The 22,531-nt window shown below is 46.4% G+C and overlaps 1 protein-coding gene across 2 annotated transcripts in view; it reads left to right on the top strand.

Annotated features, from left to right (window-relative positions):
* The window catches only part of RSPH14 (radial spoke head 14 homolog), a 267,776-nt gene that overhangs the window by 8,758 nt on the left and 236,487 nt on the right, over positions 1 to 22,531 (top strand). For both annotated transcript variants that reach the window (XM_056530795.1, XM_056530801.1), the window contains exon 3: positions 18,269 to 18,371. In XM_056530795.1, coding sequence (XP_056386770.1) covers positions 18,269 to 18,371 — 103 coding nt within the window. The remainder of the gene's footprint in view (positions 1 to 18,268; positions 18,372 to 22,531) is intronic.

The raw sequence follows: 22,531 nt of genomic DNA, 5'->3' as shown, positions 1-22,531 counted from the left end.
CCTTAGGATAAAGTTATCCAAGTCTGACCACTGTCTAAAGCAGTGTTTCCCAACCAGTGTGTCTCCAGCTGTTGCAAAACTACAACTTCCAGCTTTTTAGTTTTGCAACAGCTGGAGGCACTCTGGTTTGGAAACACAGGTCTAAAGTTTATGGCAACCTCCTGACTCCACTAACATCATTTATCGGGCAGGTTGATTTCTTCTGTTCCAGGAGGAATAAGCCATTGTCATAGCTGTCTGTCTGCTGCTTGACCCTCTCCATAGAGAAAACATAAACATTTGGCTCTGCTGATAATTGTCTAGTGTGAAAGAGCCAACGATAAACCCAACAGGCAAACGCTTGTTCATCGGCTGATTGCTGATCACTCTCTGTAAACCCTGTTTATTTTGAAGCCTCAAAATTTAGAGTGTGACCATATATACTCCTAGTAACCAGGTACAGCATGGATCGATAAATCAATCAATTCACAATCACCTGTGATTTTTCCTTTGTTGCACTACCTTTCATGATCCCCTTTAAAAGGAATCATGACCTTGTCTGTGAGCTGACATTCATTAAGAAATAGACGACACGGCTCAGTCTACCCATGGTAGCAGATCAGCACCAGCCCTTTTATTTGTGTCCACAGTAGAATATCAACCAAAGGGACAATGACACGATGTATTTCAAATTACAACATAGCTACGTAACTGGTTTAGACAAAACCATCTAAGGTCAGACAATATATGCATAGCATTTTCTCTTTTGGGAGGGGGAAACATACAGCATATAGCAGTGGTCTTCAACCTGCGGACCTCCAGATGTTGCAAAACTACAACTCCCAGCATGCCCGGACAGCCTTTGGCTGTCCGGGCATGCTGGGAGTTGTAGTTTTGCAACATCTGGAGGTCCCCAGGTTGGAGACCACTGACCTATAGGGTAATGTCTCCAATACAACAGCTATGCAATAGATGAATCTGGAACTCAGAAGAGTGGACAAGACTATTCTTAGGACGATGTATCAGCTCTTTATCTCTTCTCTGGGGGAAGGTGGTAATACACAGAGACCATGGTGTATTTATAACATATAGTGAAATAATGTTTTAACCCTAAAGATTTTATATATAATAAATTACCATATCACTTTTCACCACTAGATGGCTCTGTTACATACACATTGGTTTCTATTGCTTTTCCTTTCCTACAGAGTACTGAAAACTGCAGTCGCTCGAAACCTTTACTTGCTATACTACACGTTTTTACATCTCTTCTATATGAGTACAGGATATGTTGTATCAATGATTTCTGCAGCTTAATATTATCTTATCCTATCAACCTTAGTAGATATGTAATTATTGCCTAAATGTGGCAAACAAGTAAACAAAAGAAGCAACAAAGCTGTATTAAATCACAAAAATCTTTGGAGCAGAAAACTGTTTAATAAATTTGCAGTTTTTTTCACTGTATACACAGCACTGTATTCCATCCTTCATGGCTGAGAGGTATCCCTTGGCCTACAGTGCACCTTTAGAATACATTGCTTACACTTGAAATGCTCTCCTAACAGTAGGGCATCAGCTCTGCCTGCTTTTGTCCGCTAATATACACAAATACATTGAGTTGAAAATTAATTGTCAACGATTTGATCATCTTAAAAATTTCAATTATTATGATCCTTGCTGTTAGCTGGGAAGTGGTACATCAGAAAGTGTCATTAAAAGCTGTCACTAGATGCTATGCGCATGTTCTGGATAGCAATATCTGTTCTAAAATATCTGTTCTGGGGTCCTGCATTCAATTCCAACTAGGGACAACATCTGAATGGATTTTTTGTCTCCCGAGTACTCTGGCTTCCTCCTGCACTTAAAACACATACTGGTAAAAATTTGTTTTGGACTTTAGATTGTCAGCCTCACTTTGGGACAGGTATTGACATGTGATGACAATCTCTATGTTGCAAAAATCTATAAACACGTATAGCGCAACCAGGTACTCCTTGCTGAAGGGCTGCTCCACCTCCCCTATGTCTACTCCAGGCTCCATCCTCTGGCTGCTTTCCTGCTGCTTCCTCCATGGCTGCAGTAACTGGTGTGTCCCCTAGGGGCTGCACGCTTGCATTGGCTGCAAGTTAAAGCACTATATGCATTTCTCTAACGTGTCCTCTACCTATCCTGACTTGGCATTACCTAATGGCTACTCTGCCCTGTCACTTCTGTCTGAGTAATATTGTGGTTTTTCCATAGAGAAAATGTATGTTCCTGATCAGCTACACTGTAATCTGACTTTTGCCTGTTACTTGACATTGCTTCTGCCTGACTCTTGTGTACCTTGCTGACTGTCCTGTGTATGACACTGACTGGTGACACTGAGCTTGTAACTTGCCAGTGCTATACTGCTGCTGCTAAAATATCTTCAGCTACTGTTAAGGATGCTTTAATGTGAGGCCTTAAACTTTGAGTGACTACCGCTGTGCTATTTTGCCGAGTGTCGACATAAGCAAATTCACACCAGACAATGTTGGTATAAATTCCCTCCTCGGTACTGACTCCAGGGAGTTCTGTTTATTATCCCGAAATCGCATTAATTTTTACAATCTGACAAAAAGGGGAGGGTAAAACTATGCATCAAATCATCGTTTTATATGCTTTTTTTCTTAAAGGGAACCAATCATCAGATTTTACCCTATATAACGCTTGGCAAAGCGTTATATAGGGTAAAATCTTTATTTTCACCATTCCCGGGGGACGCTCCTGCCCCCAGGGATGGTGAAGATAGGAAGTTATAAACTAGTCACCGCCGCCGCCGTAAGTAGTCACCTGGGCGGGGAACTCCACTCACCTAGTCCCGTTCTTCGGCCGATAGCGACGCCCCCTCCGCTTGATTGATGGGCAGCGTCATCGCTCTGCTTTGTCTGTTCAGTGAGCGGAACAATGACACTGCCCATCAATCAAGCGGAGGGGGCGTCGCTCCCGGCCGAAGAAAGGGACTAGGTGAGTGGAGCTCCCCACCCAGGTGACTAGTTTATAACTTCATATCTTCACCATCCCTGGAGGCAGGAGCATCCCCCGGGAATGGTGAGGACAACAATTTTACCCTATATAATGCTTTGCCAAGCATTATATTGGGTAAAATCTGATGATTGGTTACCTCATTAACATATTAAAGGGATCTTGATGCACGGAGGACATTCCTAAGAATCAAGTGTGCATTGACCTCTGGCTTGAATCTTCATAGGCAATGTTTTCTCCCCTCCGCTGAACCTCCTGTGCAAAATGGAGCTCCACTCTGCAGCTACACCTCTCTCCTCTGCATTCAAAGCTGGCCACAGGAAACATGAAGAGAAGTCTCTTTGCTCGCGAGGGAACATCAGGGAGGAGGCTTTCCTATGGAAGATCAAGTCAGATGGCCAAGGCCTGGACTGGGAATAACAACAAGCCCTGGAAATACTTACATATAAGCCCCACAGCATAACGCAACATATACGGAGGAAGCCTGGCCACAGGCTGCACATATTTCTTTTACTGAACCCTGGGAAATCAAATACTAGGTTGGCTCATGCTGACTGGCTACAGGTGGAATTCTACAGGTTTACAGTGCGGCTCAGGAATGTTTGGTGTCGGGTGGCCAGAAATTAGGTGTAGGCAGTAGCCAGGTCTGTCAGCAGAAAAAACGGATACGCCACCCAGTAATAATACCAGTATACAAAAAGGAATATTATCACATACATATTGCCACCATATGGTTACTGACCAAATCCTTTATACTTTGACCAATTTTACCAATAATACCAGCATACAAGGAGGAATATTATCACCAAACATATTTGCATCATACTGTTACTGACCAAATCCTGTATGCCAAGACCGATATTACCAATAATAACAGCATATAAGGGACAATAATATCGCCACATCACTACCACATATTACCAGCACACTGTTACTGAATAAAATTCACTATATACAGACCAATTTCCCCCCCACCTCCCTCCCCCATACAGTGACCATATAGTGGTATATATACCAACGGTACATATGCTCTGCAGACAGTATATGCAGTTACATCCAGTCACTCACAGTGACTTGAGTTGTTAACTTTTCCTTCTCTTTCCCATCCGTTATGAGACATCTTGAAGACTTCTTGCAGCCATGACTCGTCTCCAAAAAATCTGCCAGACAAATATTTTAGCCTTCTTGCTTCAACATAATTCTCACCTCTATAAAAACTTCACATGTATATTGCCCCACACAGTAACAATGCCCACTTTGTGCCCTAATATAGTAGTTAGGTCCCCCCTGTGCTCCCATAAAGCATTAGGCCCCTCTGTCCCCCATATATTATTAGGCCCTCTGTACTCCCTTACAGTAATTAAGTTCACCTCTGTGTCCCCATATAGTTAATAAGCCCTCCTCTGCAACACTATACAGTTATTAGGCCCACCTCTGTGTCCCTATATAGTTAATAAGCCCACCTCTGCAACACTATACAGTTATTAGGCCCACCTCTTTGTCCCCATATAGTTAATAAGCCCACCTCTGCAACACTATACAGTTATTAGGCCCACCTCTGTGTCCCTATATAGTTATTATGCCTACCTCTGTGTTCCCATATAATTAGGCTCACCTTTGTGTCACCATATAGTTATTAGGCCCACTTCTGTGTCCCCATATAGTAAATAGACCATCGTATAGGGGATACGTTATATTTCACTGCACTACTCCTTTAGTAGGCCCACCTGTGTCCCCATATAGTTAATAGTTTTTTTTACTATAGCAAAAGTTCTCAACATAAAACGTAAAAATTTATTTTAGTACTCACAAGCAGAGAGCTGAAGTAGCGTCTCTCCTTTCCATATTACAGACACGGGCAATACTTCCTTGCCTCTGTAGCTCTTTACAATACAAAAATAATAATAATTCATTTATATTGTAATGCCGGCGGTTGGCATCTTTCGGCATATTGACACTCACCAATGCCCCTCTGCACTCTCTGCTCCACGTCTCAACTGTAGGCCCCAGGCATCTTCCTCTGAACTTGTTTTTACTGCTTCTACCATTGCTACAGTTCCTGGCCTGTCCTCTGGGAGCCACATGCAAACACTGGCTGTAACTTAAAGGGTCAGAGTGCGATTCTCTAAAGTTTCCCTCATCAATCCTTGTCAGGCACCAAATACATAAGGTTGCTCCACCCATTTCCTGTTGCCTGAGCAATGGTGTAGTTTGCTATTAGCAAAGGTGTCTCCATTCTGTCCTGCTGATCCATGTTCCTGACCTGTGCTTGTTTTCCTGACGCTACCCCGTTCAGGAGATTGCGGGTGGTCCCAGCAGTCGGACCCCCCCCCCCCCCCCCCGGCGATCTTGCAGATTCTTCAGTGTATGATCTGGACTGTCAACCACATGGGTGCACTCATCAAGCCTGCACCACCTGGCTGCATCTCATCTTCTCAGCTCTGCTGTGCTACAGACATAGCGATGCTATAACACCATTTTAGCCTGATACTCCATACTGTGCTGCACTACTACCAACTACAGCGTGCTCCTCCCTCCTGTATCCCTGGTGCTTGGCATTTCAAGTCTGCCTGGCCAGCTGCCACCTGATCTGGACCACTCTTGTAGCGAACTGGTATCTTTCCTGCAGCAAAAGTCAAGAGGAATACTTGGATTTCACTCCCAAATTTGGCCCAAAGTCAAGCCTGTAGGGTCCACACCCGTTGGGGCGTTACATATAGTAATTATATTGTGCCAACCTATTCTGCAGTGCTGTACAGAGATTGCCATCACTCACAATGGTTACTGTCTCCAATGAGATTTACAATCTGAATGGCGTCACTTGTCAGTATGATGCCTTAAAACGGGCGTGGCTTACACGGCAAGGACACTGAAAACCAGTACAAATTGTCACATCATCTCTGTTTCAGTAAAGGAGGGAGAGAAAGGAGACAAGTGGACGAGGATGAGAGGTTTTTCTTCACTTATGCCTGTCACAGTATATTCCAACAGTGAAAATGGCCCTGTACAGGTCATAGGTATATATTACAATACAGTTGGTCTGGCCGTGAGGGGACAAAGTAAGAATACTTTTTGCTATCCAGAGTACCCCTTTAATCTAGGAGTGTGGGATAAAAACCACAACTATCCCTTTAACCCTCACTGGACTGAATCTCCTGCTGCCTTACTTATTGGTTTGACCCATGCTTGACTGCTGTGTCTCTTGCTTTTACCACCAGGCTGCTGACCTCTTGCACCAGACTCTTCTCTGCCTGTATCCATGGTGCCTGACATTGGGACTGTCTGGCTTGCCTGGCCAGTCGTGACCTATACCAGGACCATGACCACATTCTGGAGTGGGATAAAGGGTGAAAACCTAGAGGATACTTAGACTCTGACCAGTAATGTAACACAGTGGGTTTGGGTGTTACAATAAATAAGATACTCGCCCAACCAAGTAAACCCACATTAACAACACTGAGAGGTTTTGCCTACATTACCCATAGTTAGTTTTTGACTGATAGAAAGACTACTTGTTACCTAGATTCCCCTCACCCCCGATCAGGTTCAAAAGTATTGACCAAAGTGAGTTGTACTGTTTGACAACTGGTTTTTGTCTGTGTCTAGATTTGTCTCAGATTTAACATAATATACTGGGAGTGGATATAAAATGTGGCTGAAGCAGAAGAAATAACTACCCCCTTGATAAATTCTAGATAGTAAAACGTGCGTAAGTTGAAAAGAGCCATCCTTTTTACAATAAGGGGAATTTTTGGGGACATCTTCTGCCATTACGTAGTTAAAGCCACCTGTGGGCCCCCCAGTAGTAGTGTTCCCCTCTATAGTATTAGCCCCCTGTATGTAATGTTACAACTAGCACTCCGGCAAGACACGCTGGCCATGAGTGCTCTCCTGCCCCGTCCTCCTCTGCTGCCGGTACCGCAGTTCGCATCGCTAAACGCGCCCGCATATGAACGCCGGGCCGTTACTCTCCTCCTGCTTCCTCTGCTGTCCCAGGTTGCCGGCGTGTGTGTACCCACCCTCTAGGGCTCTCTGCAATTTAAAGGGCCAGTACGCCCTTAATTGGTTACTGCTGCTCGCTGACACTATAAGTGTCAGCACTTCCTGTTTCCCCTTGCCGGATCTTTGTGCCTTGCTGCTTTAGAGAAAGCGTTCCTCCTGTGTGTTCTGTGTACCAGTTCCTTCAGCTCCGTTCCCTGACGACGCTCCAGTGCCGCCTGTCCTGACCTTCCAGCCTGTCCCCGACTACGAGTTTGCCTCATTTTTCCTGTACCTCGTTACACCTCAGCAGCCTGTGTGGACGAGTCGTATCAGGGGTAGCGATCTGGGTGCCGCCTGCCGCTGCAAGTCCATCCCGCTTTGCGGCGGGCTCTGGTGAAAACCAGCGGCACCTTAGACTCTGCTCCCTGGTACGGCCCACGCCATCATTCACACAGGTTCAGCGGATCCACTTCACCACTGCCGTTACAATTATTAGGCCCCCCTGTAGTATTGTTAGGCCACCTTGTAGTATTAATTTATTATTATTAGGCACCTATAGTTGGGCTGCAGGATATGGGGAAAATGTGCGATTGCGATTATGGGCCTAAATATTGCGATATCGATATGCGATGCAATATATTAAATAAATGGTGAAATCCCGCCATTTCATGTCCAATCTCCTCCCTTTTACAACTAGCCACACATTTTATGCCCACCGCCCATTTCACATCTCCCCATTTAATTTCTATCTCCCCCTGTCACATTTTCCCTGTCACGCCGAGCGCTCTGGGTCCCGCTGCCTCCCCGGAGCGCTCACGGCGTTACTCTGCATGCAGCGCTCCGGTCAGCACCGCTGACCGCGAGCGCTGCTCCCAAGTCACCGGAGGGGACGCGATCCGAGGCACGGGACGTGCCCGCTCTCGGATCGCGCCCCATGTTTCTCATCTGTCCAGTCCTCCTGCTCAGTTCGGGCGCGCGCGGCCCCGCTCTCTAGGGCGCGCGCGCGCCGGGTCTCTCAGATTTAAAGGGCCAGTGCACCATTGATTGGTGCCTGGCCCAATTAGTTCCAAGCACTCCCTACATTATAAAAGTCCACTTCCCCTTCCTGTCCCTGCCGGATCTTGTTGCCTTGTGCCAGTGAAAGCATTCCCGTGTGTCCATTGCCTGTGTATCCAGACCCTTGCCGTTGCCCTTGACTACGAACCGTTGCCGCCTGTCCCAACCTTCTGCTATGTCTGACCTTGCCTTTGCCTAATCCTTGTGTACCGCGCCTGACTCAGCAGTCAGTGAGGTTGAGTCGCTATCGGGTTTAACGACCTGGGGGTTACCTGCCGCAGCAAGTCCATCCCGCTTTGCGGCGGGTTTTGGTGAAAACCAGTAACCTCTTAGATTCTGTTCCCCTGGTACGGCCCACGCCATCACCTCACTGACACAGAGGATCTACCATCTGTGTCCTCCCTGCATACCAGTCCGGATCCTGACACTCCCCACAAGGTCACATCTTCTCCCATCACATCTTCCCCCTATGTCACATTCCTCCCCCCGTCACAATCTTCCCCCCCTGTCAGAATCTTCCCACTGTATGTCACGATGCCGGCTGGCAGGAGGTGGATCCTCTGTGCCAGAGAGGGATTGGCGTGGACCGTGCTAGTGGACCGGTTCTAAGTCACTACTGGTGTTCACCAGAGCCCGCCGCAAAGCGGGATGGTCTTGCTGCGGCGGTAGTGACCAGGTCGTATCCACTAGCAACGGCTCAACCTCTCTGACTGCTGAAGATAGGCGCGGTACAAGGGAGTAGACAGAAGCAAGGTCGGACGTAGCAGAAGGTCGGGGCAGGCAGCAAGGATCGTAGTCAGGGGCAACGGCAGGAGGTCTGGAACACAGGCTAGGAACACACAAGGAACGCTTTCACTGGCACAATGGCAACAAGATCCGGCGAGGGAGTGCAGGGGAAGTGAGGTATACATAGGGAGTGCACAGGTGAACACACTGATTAGAACCACTGCGCCAATCAGCGGCGCAGTGGCCCTTTAAATCGCAGAGACCCGGCGCGCGCGCGCCCTAGGGAGCGGGGCCGCGCGCGCCGGGACAGGACCGACGGAGAGCGAGTCAGGTACGGGAGCCGGGGTGCGCATCGCGAGCGGGCGCCACCCGCATAGCGAATCGCATCCCGGCTGGAGGCGGTATCGCAGCGCACCGGGTCAGTGGATCTGACCGGGGCGCTGCAGTAGCGAGAGTGTAGCGAGCGCTCCGGGGAGGAGCGGGGACCCGGAGCGCTCGGCGTAACAGTACCCCCCCCCCCCTTGGGTCTCCCCCTCTTCTTGGAGCCTGAGAACCTGAGGACCAGACTTTTGTCTAGGATATTGTCCTCAGGTTCCCAGGATCTCTCTTCAGGACCACAGCCCTCCCAGTCGACCAAAAAAAAGGTTTTCCCTCTGACCTTCTTGGAGGCCAGTATCTCCTTTACGGAGAAGATGTCCGAAGAGCCGGAAACAGGAGTGGGAGAAACAAGTTTGGGAGAGAAACGGTTGATGATGAGTGGTTTAAGAAGAGAAACGTGAAAGGCATTAGGAATACGAAGAGAAGGAGGAAGAAGAAGTTTGTAAGAGACAGGATTAATCTGGCACAAAATTTTGAAAGGACCAAGATAGCGTGGTCCCAATTTGTAGCTGGGAACACGGAAGCGGACATATTTAGCGGAGAGCCATACCTTGTCTCCGGGAGAAAAAATGGGGGGAGCTCTTCTTTTCTTATCAGCAAACTTCTTCATGCGTGATGAAGCCTGTAAGAGAGAATTTTGGGTCTCTTTCCATATGGTGGAAAGATCACGAGTTATTTCATCCACAGCGGGCAAACCAGAGGGCAAGGGAGTAGGGAGGGGGGGAAGAGGGTGACGGCCGTACACCACGAAAAATGGGGATTTGGAAGAAGATTCAGAGACTCTGAAGTTATACGAGAATTCGGCCCATGGTAGCAGATCTGCCCAGTCATCCTGGCGGGAGGAAACAAAATGCCGTAAATAATCACCCAGGACCTGGTTAATTCTTTCTACTTGCCCATTGGATTGAGGATGATAAGCAGAAGAAAAGTTTAATTTAATCTTGAGTTGTTTACAGAGAGCCCTCCAGAATTTTGACACGAATTGGACGCCTCTATCCGAGACGATCTGCGTGGGCAACCCGTGAAGACGAAAAATGTGTACAAAAAATTGTTTTGCCAACTGAGGCGCTGAAGGAAGACCAGGAAGAGGAATAAAATGTGCCATCTTGGAAAATCGATCAACGACCACCCAAACAACAGTGTTGCCACGGGATGGGGGTAAGTCTGTAATAAAGTCCATACCAATCAGAGACCAAGGCTGTTCGGGGACAGGCAGAGGATGAAGAAGACCAGCGGGCTTCTGGCGAGGAGTCTTATCCCGGGCACAGACAGTGCAGGCCCGCACAAAATCAACAACATCCGTCTCCAGAGTCGGCCACCAATAGAAACGAGAGATGAGTTGCACGGATTTCTTGATGCCCGCATGGCCTGCGAGATGGGAGGAGTGACCCCATTTGAGGATTCCGAGGCGTTGGCGTGGAGAGACGAAGGTCTTCCCTGGAGGAGTTTGCCTGATGGAGGCTGGAGAAGTGGAGATCAGGCAGTCAGGAGGAATGATGTGTTGCGGAGAGAGCTCTACTTCCGAGGCATCCGAGGAACGAGAGAGAGCATCGGCCCTAATGTTCTTATCGGCAGGGCGAAAGTGAATTTCAAAATTAAACCGGGCAAAGAACAGAGACCACCTGGCCTGGCGAGGATTCAGCCGTTGGGCAGACTGGAGATAGGAGAGATTCTTGTGATCGGTGTAAATAATAACTGGAAATTTTGATCCCTCCAGCAGATGCCTCCATTCCTCAAGTGCTAATTTAATGGCCAGTAGCTCTCGATCCCCGATGGAGTAGTTCCTCTCCGCCGGAGAGAAGGTCCTAGAAAAAAAACCACAGGTAACAGCATGCCCGGAAGAATTTTTTTGTAGAAGAACCGCTCCAGCTCCTACTGAGGAGGCATCAACCTCCAATAGGAAGGGTTTAGATGGGTCAGGTCTGGAGAGCACGGGAGCAGAAGAAAAGGCAGACTTGAGCCGTTTAAAGGCGTCTTCCGCTTGAGGAGGCCATGACTTAGGATTGGCATTCTTTTTGGTTAAAGCCACAATAGGAGCCACAATGGTGGAAAAATGTGGAATAAATTGTCTGTAATAATTGGCGAACCCCAAAAAACGTTGGATAGCACGGAGTCCGGAGGGGCGTGGCCAATCTAAGACGGCAGAGAGTTTGTCTGGATCCATTTGTAGTCCCTGGCCAGAGACCAAGTATCCTAGGAAAGGAAGAGATTGACACTCAAACAGACATTTCTCCACTTTGGCATAAAGCCGGTTGTCACGAAGTCTCTGAAGAACCATGCGGACATGCTGGCGGTGTTCTTCTAGGTTGGCAGAAAAAATCAGAATATCGTCCAGATACACAACAACACAGGAATATAAGAGATCACGAAAAATTTCATTAACAAAGTCTTGGAAGACGGCAGGGGCGTTGCACAGGCCAAAGGGCATGACCAGATACTCAAAGTGTCCATCTCTAGTGTTAAATGCCATTTTCCATTCATCCCCCTCCCTGATGCGGATGAGATTATAAGCACCTCTTAAGTCCAGTTTGGTAAAGATGTGGGCACCTTGGAGGCGATCAAAGAGTTCACAGATAAGAGGTAGAGGGTAGCGGTTCTTTACCGTGATTTTATTAAGACCGCGGTAGTCAATGCAAGGACGTAGGGAGCCATCTTTTTTGGACACAAAGAAAAATCCAGCTCCGGCAGGAGAGGAGGATTTGCGGATAAAGCCCTTTTTTAAATTTTCCTGGATGTACTCAGACATAGCAAGAGTCTCTGGGGCGGACAGAGGATACATTCTGCCCCGGGGTGGAGTAGTGCCCGGGAGGAGGTCAATAGGACAGTCATAAGGCCTGTGAGGAGGTAGAGTCTTAGCTTGTTTTTTGCAAAACACATCAGCAAAGTCCATATAGGCCTTAGGGAGACCGGTTACAGGGGGAACCACAGGGTCACGGCAGGGAGTACTGGGAACCGGTTTAAGGCAGTCCTTGAAACAAGAGGTACCCCAGCTCTTGATCTCCCCTGTGGACCAATCCAGGGTTGGGGAATGGTGTTGAAGCCAGGGTAGTCCAAGGAGAATTTCGGAAGTGCAATTGGGGAGGACCAAAAACTCAATTTTTTCGTGATGAGGTCCGATGCACATTAGGAGGGGCTCCGTGCGGAAACGTATGGTACAGTCCAATCTTTCATTGTTAACACAATTGATGTAAAGGGGTCTGGCAAGACTGGTCACCGGGATGTTGAACCTGTTGATGAGAGAGGCCAAAATAAAATTTCCTGCAGATCCGGAATCCAAGAAGGCCATAGTAGAGAAGGAAAAGGTAGAGGCAGATATCCGCACAGGCACAGTAAGACGTGGAGAAGCAGAGTTGACATCAAGGACTGTCTCACCCTTGTGCGGAGTCAGCGTACGTCTTTCCAGGCGGGGAGGACGGATAGGACAATCCTTCAGGAAGTGTTCGGTACCGGCACAGTACAGGCAGAGATTCTCCATGCGGCGTCGTGTCCTCTCTTGAGGTGTCAGGCGAGACCGGTCAACCTGCATAGCCTCCACGGCGGGAGGCACAGGAACGGATTGCAGGGGACCAGAGGAGAGAGGAGCCGGGGAGAAAAAACGCCTCGTGCGAACAAAGTCCATATCCTGGCGGAGCTCCTGACGCCTTTCGGAAAAACGCATGTCAATGCGAGTGGCTAGATGAATGAGTTCATGTAGGTTAGCAGGGATTTCTCGTGCGGCCAGAACATCTTTAATGTTGCTGGATAGGCCTTTTTTAAAGGTCGCGCAGAGGGCCTCATTATTCCAGGATAGTTCTGAAGCAAGAGTACGGAATTGTACGGCGTACTCGCCAACGGAAGAATTACCCTGGACCAGGTTCAGCAGGGCAGTCTCAGCTGAAGAGGCTCGGGCAGGTTCCTCAAAGACACTTCGAATTTCCGAGAAGAAGGAGTGTACAGAGGCAGTGACGGGGTCATTGCGGTCCCAGAGCGATGTGGCCCATGACAGAGCTTTTCCAGACAGAAGGCTGACTACGAAAGCCACCTTAGACCTTTCAGTAGGAAACTGGTCCGACATCATCTCCAAGTGCAGGGAACATTGTGAAAGAAAGCCACGGCAAAATTTAGAGTCCCCATCAAATTTATCCGGCAAGGATAGTCGTAGGCCTGAAGCGCCCACTCGCTGCGGAGGAGGTGCAGGAGCTGGCGGAGGAGAAGATTGCTGAAGCTGTGGTAGTAGCTGCTGTAGCATCACGGTCAGTTGAGACAGCTGGTGGCCTTGTTGCGCTATCTGTTGTGACTGCTGGGCGACCACCGTGGTGAGGTCGGCGACAACTGGCAGAGGAACTTCAGCGGGATCCATGGCCGGATCTACTGTCACGATGCCGGCTGGCAGGAGGTGGATCCTCTGTGCCAGAGAGGGATTGGCGTGGACCGTGCTAGTGGACCGGTTCTAAGTCACTACTGGTGTTCACCAGAGCCCGCCGCAAAGCGGGATGGTCTTGCTGCGGCGGTAGTGACCAGGTCGTATCCTCTAGCAACGGCTCAACCTCTCTGACTGCTGAAGATAGGCGCGGTACAAGGGAGTAGACAGAAGCAAGGTCGGACGTAGCAGAAGGCCGGGGCAGGCAGCAAGGATCGTAGTCAGGGGCAACGGCAGGAGGTCTGGAACACAGGCTAGGAACACACAAGGAACGCTTTCACTGGCACAATGGCAACAAGATCCGGCGAGGGAGTGCAGGGGAAGTGAGGTATACATAGGGAGTGCACAGGTGAACACACTGATTAGAACCACTGCGCCAATCAGCGGCGCAGTGGCCCTTTAAATCGCAGAGACCCGGCGCGCGCGCGCCCTAGGGAGCGGGGCCGCGCGCGCCGGGACAGGACCGACGGAGAGCGAGTCAGGTACGGGAGCCGGGGTGCGCATCGCGAGCGGGCGCCACCCGCATCGCGAATCGCATCCCGGCTGGAGGCGGTATCGCAGCGCACCGGGTCAGTGGATCTGACCGGGGCGCTGCAGTAGCGAGAGTGTAGCGAGCGCTCCGGGGAGGAGCGGGGACCCGGAGCGCTCGGCGTAACACTGTAACATTTTGTACTGCAGCAATACACTATGTTTCCTGGGCGGTTTTCTAATCACCAACCTAGTTTTGCAAAAATACCTTTCCCCATCAGCCAATCACTGGCTTGACACCACTGCGGCCAGTGATTGGCTGAAAAGGGAAAGGCCCTACTGCTTGTATGGAGAAGAGATGAGACATCGGACCGCACGGTGGGAAACGGCATCTACAGGGACCGGGAGGAGGTGAGCAGAAGTTTTTTTTTCTCCCTGTGCCCTTTTACTAAGCTCAGTGTTTTTCTACTAGGGTGCCTCCAGCTGTTGTGAAACTACTACTCTCAGCATGCCCGGACAGCCTTTGCCGGTCCAGGCATGTTGGGTGTTTTAGTTTTGCAACAACTGGAGGCACCCTGGTTGGGAAACACTGAATTTTAGTATTTAAATTTGTTTTTACCTGCTCTGGCCGGCCCCCGACTGCAGCAGCACACGGGAGCCGGCCCAAGCAGATAATCGCAAGTTTTCCTGGGGGCCGTATCGCTATAATGCAAAAAGCGCGATTCGATTGCTTTTGCTTTATATCGTGCAGCCCTACCCTGTATTATTATAAGGCCCCTCTGTAGTATTAGGCCCTTTATAAAAAAAAAAAACTTACCTCTCACAGCGCTCCTTCCTAGCTATGTCGTCTCGGTGTGCCGTCCTTTCCGCAGTGTCACTCATCTCCCAGCAGGCAGCCTGGTTATAGTGATGCTGCCTGTTCTGGGAAGTCACAGTAGGGAAGCTTTGGGGTGTGTCAGGACACAGCGGACATCCTCCACTCCAACTGCTAGTTATTATATTTTCTAAAAGTTAATACAAGGTCTGGAGTGAATGTGCGGCTATGCTGTCTTGAACAGCACTGTCTGCACAACTGGTCCCAGCAGAATACATAAGCCCAGCAGCATTATCAGTAGCTACAGTGCAGCAACACTACAATGAAAGGTGCCGGCAGAGTGGGTTTCTAATGCACATTTAGCTGTAATGGTTTGTTCTGTTATGATCCCAGTGCAGGTCTGTATCTTACTGAATAGGATTATGCAGCATTATAGAGGCAGCCAGTGCCGCCAGCATATAATAAACAGTGAACACTGCCGCCAGCAAACCGAGATAAGATAACATTACATTGAGAGTCAGCATCTTGGGTAGTAATAGGCAGATTGTAATATGGCTGAATCCGTGCAGAGAAGGCACAATAAGCATCCTATAAAGCTGCAGCCATCCAGGAGAACATGTGCTGTTGCTGACCAAGTAAAGTGGTTTGCCTGTAGTGTTCATCATATGATACCTTTACCAGGCACAGTACCTGTTCATGAAAATTTATTTAGTCTAAAGTATTTTGTTCATATTCGTCACACAGGCTCAGAACAAAATGGTAGCTACCCCTATAGAGATACCCCTTTTGTTACGTTTAAAGCTTGTGTTTTATTTTTGTAAAACCTGTATGGTTTTGTTAGATTAACCCTTTAGATAAAGTGAGTTTAGTGTTATTGAGCCCCGGAGATTCCCTCCATGGTTGCTATTTATAATTTTCTCCATTTCAGAGCTAGGCTGTTTGCCTGTAGTACACATACTAGTACTTCTTGCAAGGTAAATCCTGCACCAACTTCCTCTACTCTGTCTTGCTGTCTCTGTTTCTAGAGACTGATGTCCCCTAACAACAGGTAGTTGGCAGCAGATTGCAGGAAAGGGAGACACCTAGTGGTCAAGACTTTAAAGCTGTTTTTCTGGGGTAAGGAGTCATTTTTGGTAAGTGATGGAAGTTGTTTGAAAGGACAGTGAGCAGTTTATGATGCTGATGGGAAAAGCATTTCTTCACAGTTTAAACAAGATGGTATGTGCAAAAAGGCATTGACATTATGTCGTAATATGATTTCTGAGATTGGAGCATCCCGAGTCCATGAACAGTATATGTCTTAATAATTGATGGATTGTCTTAGAGCACATGGGGATATTTGTGTCAGTCCCAGAATGTTATGCTGCAGGCAAAGGTACATAATGATAGAATTGTTCCCTTGTAACTGCAGCACAGTCACACCCTTCTCTGTGTACAGTCATCAGGGCTACATCCCTTACAGATATCAACAGCCTTTTCTCTGTCCACTGGTCACATTATCACTTGACATGCAGCAGTCAGTATGGAGGGCTATTAATGCATACCATTCAGTATTTATATGGCTCTAAGTGTTGGGATTAAATACCTACATGTTTATTTCTTCTCTCCTCTCTCAACACCACTCAAAACTAACTTTCGGAAACCACCAAGCTTGGAAGGGTCTTCCAGCACATTTATTTGTCTGACAGACTAACAGTTGTGCGTTTTTACTCCCAATAAGGGTTATCACAAAATTAAAGGAGTAGTCCAGTGTAGAACAACTGGACTACTCCTTTAAAACTTACCGTATTTTTCGCCGTATAAGATGCACTTTTTCTTCCCCAAAACTGGGGGGGGGGGGGGGGGTAGTTGGTGCGTCTTATACGGCGAATACACACCTATTGCGGCGGTCCCTGCGGCCATCAACGGCTGGGACCCACGGCTAATACAGGACATCACCGATCGTGGTGATGCCCTTTATTAACCCTTCAGATGCGGCGATCAAAGCTGACCGCCGCGTATGAAGCGAAAGTGACACTAACCCGGCTGCTCAGTCGGGCTGTTCGGGACCGCTGCAGTGAAATCACGGCGTCCCGAACAGCTTACAGAACACCAGGAGGGACCTTACCTGCCTCCTCGGTGTATGCTCCGTGCCGGGATCCCCTGCATGGCCGGCGCTCTCCTTCGACGTCTTCACGTCGTCGCGCACCCCGTCCCGTCATCCAATAGGAGTGGGGTGTGTAGCGACGTGATGACGGCGACAGAGAGCGTGGATCCCGGGGAAGAAGACGTCCGGAGCATTGGGGACACCACGGGGACACGGCGACATCCAGGGCAGTGGTGACGGGTCCGGAGGGGCGGGGACACATGAGTATTACCTCCTAGCATGCGGTCAGGGCATGCTGGGAGTTGTAGTTTTGCAACATCTGGAGGTCCGCAGGTTGAAGATCACTGTTGGTTTCAGAATCTTTTTTTTCTCTAGATTTTGCACCTTTAAAATTGGGTGCGTCTTATATGCCGGTGCGTCCTATAGGGCGAAAAATACGGTATGTTGTATTCAAAGGATAAGTTATGTGTTTGGTCAGTGGGGGTCTCAAAGATAATGAAAACGGGACTGCTGGCTATCTTTAGCAGTTCCATAGCGAGTAAATTTTGTGCAGCCAACTATAACACATATTCTGTGTAGAGATGGGGGCATTTATGAAGTCTCTGCCAGACGGGTTTCTCTACATAAATCCAGTGGGCCCGTGGGCCCATGATGAAATATCTGCTAGCTCTGAGGTAGCGAAGATTTTAACAGCAGTGTATGCTGGCCATAAACTTCCATAATCGCACAACATCTGCAGCTAGTGCAAAATTGGTTCAATTATTTGCCTTTTTTTATATATTTTTTTGCCAGTCAGAAGAAAAATAGCATTTCATAATTAACCCCCTGATAAGTTTAATCCTGGGATAAACTCTTTAACCCTGCAAAGTTATTTTTTTTTTCAGTCTGGCTATAGCTGTAAATATTTTATTCATGAAAGGACAAGCTTTAAAAAAAAAAAAAATTATAAATGAAAAAGTTAATCGGGACTAGGACATACATGACAATATGTTTTCTACAATTTGACCAATATAGGCATGGAGAAAGGCTAGGTTTCCACACAGTTTTTTTCTGGCATTTTTACTGCCACTGCAGTTTTTGAGCCAAAAGTCAGAAGTGGATCCGGCAGGAAGGAGAAGCATAAATCCTTCCTATATATTTCCCATTCCTTTTGAATACACTTGGTTTGGCTCAAAAACTGCAGTGGCAGTGTTCAGTAAAAAAAAAAAAAAGCACCAGAAAAAACCTAGCCTAAGGGAGATCAAGGATAGCTGCTCTCATGCTTGAGTTTTCAGGTCGAGTGGAGTAAGGTTTTAATGACAAGGTTGAAGATCTATAAGAACGAAATGTTATGGCCCTGTAAACGTTTATCATTTATCACTTTGTTTTATAGGTTTTATGGAAACCCTGAAAAATCTGCTGTATGATCAAGACTGCACAGTTCGGCAGAAGACTACTGAGATTTTTTACATAATGGCTGGTCATAACATTGGAAGGTTAGTAATCCCTGACTGAAGTTAAAGGGGTAATCCAGTTAAGTAAAATATTATTTCTTTAATTCCCTCATATAATGATAAACATATCTTCCTAAGCAAGTAATTATAAGTAATGCACCATTGCAGAGCCTTAGAAAGCACTAATCAGGCGAAATGCAGAAAAATTTGCTATCCTGCGTCCACTCTGTCTCGGCTTTCTTCCCCTAACTGCCTCTGGCCCCCACCCTTGGAAACAGGGACCATGTGACTTTTATGCTGTCTATGGGGCCTGGCTTGCAGTTCCATATAAGCCATGCCCCCTAGAAGCATCTGCACAGAAGAAAGATCTGACAAACTCTGAGGGAGTTTAGTGGCAGAAATCTTTAGCTGAGCGGGGGAGAGACAGAAGAGGACCCTGTGTTTGGAGGAAGTGTCAGATGTGGGGGAAGCAGGAGAGATCTTGATGTGTGATGAGACAAACTGTGTCTCTTATGAAGCAGAGGTGTGTGTGTCTGTCTGTCTTATGAAACAGAGCTGTGTGTGTTAGTGTATGTGTCTCTTATGAAACAGTGCTTTGTGTGTTAGTGTATGTGTCTCTTATGAAACAGAGCTGTGTGTGTTAGTGTATGTGTCTCTTATGAAATAGAGCTCTGTGTGTTAGTGTATGTGTCTCTTATGAAACAGTGCTTTGTGTGTTAGTGTATGTGTCTCTTATGAAACAGAGCTGTGTGTGTTAGTGTATGTGTCTCTTATGAAACAGTGCTTTGTGTGTTAGTGTATGTGTCTCTTATGAAACAGTGCTTTGTGTGTTAGTGTTTGTGTCTCTTATGAAATAGAGCTCTGTGTGTTAGTGTATGTGTCTCTTATGAAATAGAGCTTTGTGTGTTAGTGTATGTGTCTCTTATGAAACAGTGCTTTGTGTGTTAGTGTATGTGTCTCTTATGAAATAGAGCTCTGTGTGTTAGTGTATGTGTCTCTTATGAAACAGTGCTTTGTGTGTTAGTGTATGTGTCTCTTATGAAACAGAGCTGTGTGTGTTAGTGTATGTGTCTCTTATGAAACAGTGCTTTGTGTGTTAGTGTATGTGTCTCTTATGAAACAGTGCTTTGTGTGTTAGTGTTTGTGTCTCTTATGAAATAGAGCTCTGTGTGTTAGTGTATGTGTCTCTTATGAAATAGAGCTTTGTGTGTTAGTGTATGTGTCTCTTATGAAACAGTGCTTTGTGTGTTAGTGTATGTGTCTCTTATGAAACAGTGCTTTGTGTGTTAGTGTTTGTGTCTCTTATGAAACAGTGCTTTGTGTGTTAGTGTATGTGTCTCTTATGAAACAGTGCTTTGTGTGTTAGTGTATGTGTCTCTTATGAAACAGAGCTGTGTGTGTTAGTGTATATGTCTCTTATGAAATAGAGCTCTGTGTGTTAGTGTATGTGTCTCTTATGAAACAGTGCTTTGTGTGTTAGTGTATGTGTCTCTTATGAAACAGTGCTTTGTGTGTTAGTGTTTGTGTCTCTTATGAAACAGTGCTTTGTGTGTTAGTGTATGTGTCTCTTATGAAACAGTGCTTTGTGTGTTAGTGTTTGTGTCTCTTATGAAACAGTGCTTTGTGTGTTAGTGTATGTGTCTCTTATGAAACAGTGCTTTGTGTGTTAGTGTATGTGTCTCTTATGAAACAGTGCTTTGTGTGTTAGTGTTTGTGTCTCTTATGAAATAGAGCTCTGTGTGTTAGTGTTTGTGTCTCTTATGAAACAGAGCTGTGTGTGTTAGTGTATGTGTCTCTTATGAAACAGTGCTTTGTGTGTTAGTGTATGTGTCTCTTATGAAACAGTGCTTTGTGTGTTAGTGTTTGTGTCTATTATGAAACAGTGCTTTGTGTGTTAGTGTATGTGTCTCTTATGAAACAGTGCTTTGTGTGTTAGTGTATGTGTCTCTTATGAAACAGTGCTTTGTGTGTTAGTGTATGTGTCTCTTATGAAACAGTGCTTTGTGTGTTAGTGTTTGTGTCTCTTATGAAATAGAGCTCTGTGTGTTAGTGTATGTGTCTCTTATGAAATAGAGCTTTGTGTGTTAGTGTATGTGTCTCTTATGAAACAGTGCTTTGTGTGTTAGTGTATGTGTCTCTTATGAAACAGTGCTTTGTGTGTTAGTGTTTGTGTCTCTTATGAAACAGTGCTTTGTGTGTTAGTGTATGTGTCTCTTATGAAACAGTGCTTTGTGTGTTAGTGTATGTGTCTCTTATGAAACAGTGCTTTGTGTGTTAGTGTTTGTGTCTCTTATGAAATAGAGCTCTGTGTGTTAGTGTTTGTGTCTCTTATGAAACAGAGCTGTGTGTGTTAGTGTATGTGTCTCTTATGAAACAGTGCTTTGTGTGTTAGTGTATGTGTCTCTTATGAAACAGTGCTTTGTGTGTTAGTGTTTGTGTCTCTTATGAAACAGTGCTTTGTGTGTTAGTGTATGTGTCTCTTATGAAACAGTGCTTTGTGTGTTAGTGTATGTGTCTCTTATGAAACAGTGCTTTGTGTGTTAGTGTTTGTGTCTCTTATGAAATAGAGCTCTGTGTGTTAGTGTTTGTGTCTCTTATGAAACAGAGCTGTGTGTGTTAGTGTTTGTGTCTCTTATGAAATAGAGCTCTGTGTGTCTGTCTGTCTCATGAAGCAGAGCTTTGTGTGTATCTCTTATGAAGCAGAGCTCTGTGTGTGTCTCTTATGAAGCAGAGCTCTGTGTGTGTCTCTTATGAAGTAGTGCTCTGCGTGTGGTGTGTGTGTGTCTCTTATGAAGCAGAGACTCCCAGCCTCTGGTTGCTTGGGTATGCTGGGAGTTTTAGTTTTGCAACCGCTGGAGGCACCCTGGTTTGGAAATACTGATTATATATAATATATGAAAATATATATATGTATTTATAAAAGATATCTATCTAATACGCACAATGTAGCAATATTTCCGAAAAAGGTTGCTTTCAGCTGTTTAAAATTTTAAAACTTCAACTCCACGCATGCACACATGGACTTGGGAATGCTGGTAGTTGTAGTTTTGGAACAGATGATAGCACCCATTTTGTGAATCATTGCTATATAGTACAGCAGGTTTCTAGCAGGATGGGAATGGTTTCTTAGTAACATTCTGAGTGTTGGGGCTGACCAAGGGACTGGGGAAGAAAACGGCAGTTAGGGGGAAGTGAGCTCAGAGCGGCAGCAAAGGATGCTGGGACCTGTAGTTTAAAGACAGGGTGTGGGGAAGAGAACAAGTAGGAGGGCAGAAAGGTGTATCAGAGCCACGTACAGGAGATTTAATAGGTCACAGTAGAATAATAGATGCAAGGTTAATGTCCTAAGCTGATCTGAGTTGTTTTATTTATTTATTTATTTATTTTATGTCATTCGTTGGATAACCCTTTAAGCCTGATCAAAGTAAAAGAAAGTCATTAAATGGACACAGTCACTTTAAAAAACATTTGATATGTCGAAGAGACATGCGAAAAGTTTTGATTGGTTGGGTTCTCAGTGCTGAGATATAGTCTATCTCTGCATATAGTCGGAAAAAGTGCATCTCTCCCAGCTCTGTTTGTAAAACTGAAACAGATAAAAATGACCACTTGCACAACGGACAGATCCAATGCTGAATTGGGTTATTTCCCCCCCCCCCCCCCCCCCCAGGTACTAAGGCCCTGTCCTCACTAGAATCATGACAAAGCCATAACAGCTAACCCAAATATAGTACAAAAAAGGAAAATACTTTTAGGGGTTCACTTCCATAACATACACATTAAAGGGGTTATCCAGGAATAGAAAAGCACAGCTACTTTCTATCAAATACCGCTCCCCATCTGTCTCCAGATTGGGTGTGGTCCTGCAGCTCAGTTCCATTGACATGAATGGAGCCAAGTTGTAAAGCCACACCCAGCCTGGAAACAGACGTGGAGCTGTTTTTTAAATAAATTTGCTGTGTTTTTCATTTCCTGGATAACCCCTTTAAGACCACCCCCATGCCATTAAATTAGCTCTGAACTGTCAAAACATGGACCCAACAAGACCTCTAAAAATCTCTTTTAATATTTGGCACAAAGACGTTAGCAGCAGATCCTGTTGTAAAGTGGGGTCTCCATGGATCATGGATCAGGCTTATTTTTTCAGCACACCTCACAGATGATTGGTTGGGTTGAGATGTGGGAAATTTGCAGGCCATATA

This window comes from Hyla sarda, chromosome 1 (genome assembly GCF_029499605.1).
Source record: "Hyla sarda isolate aHylSar1 chromosome 1, aHylSar1.hap1, whole genome shotgun sequence".
NCBI classification, from domain to species: domain Eukaryota; kingdom Metazoa; phylum Chordata; class Amphibia; order Anura; family Hylidae; genus Hyla; species Hyla sarda.
This window is presented reverse-complemented; position numbering and strand designations above follow the sequence as displayed.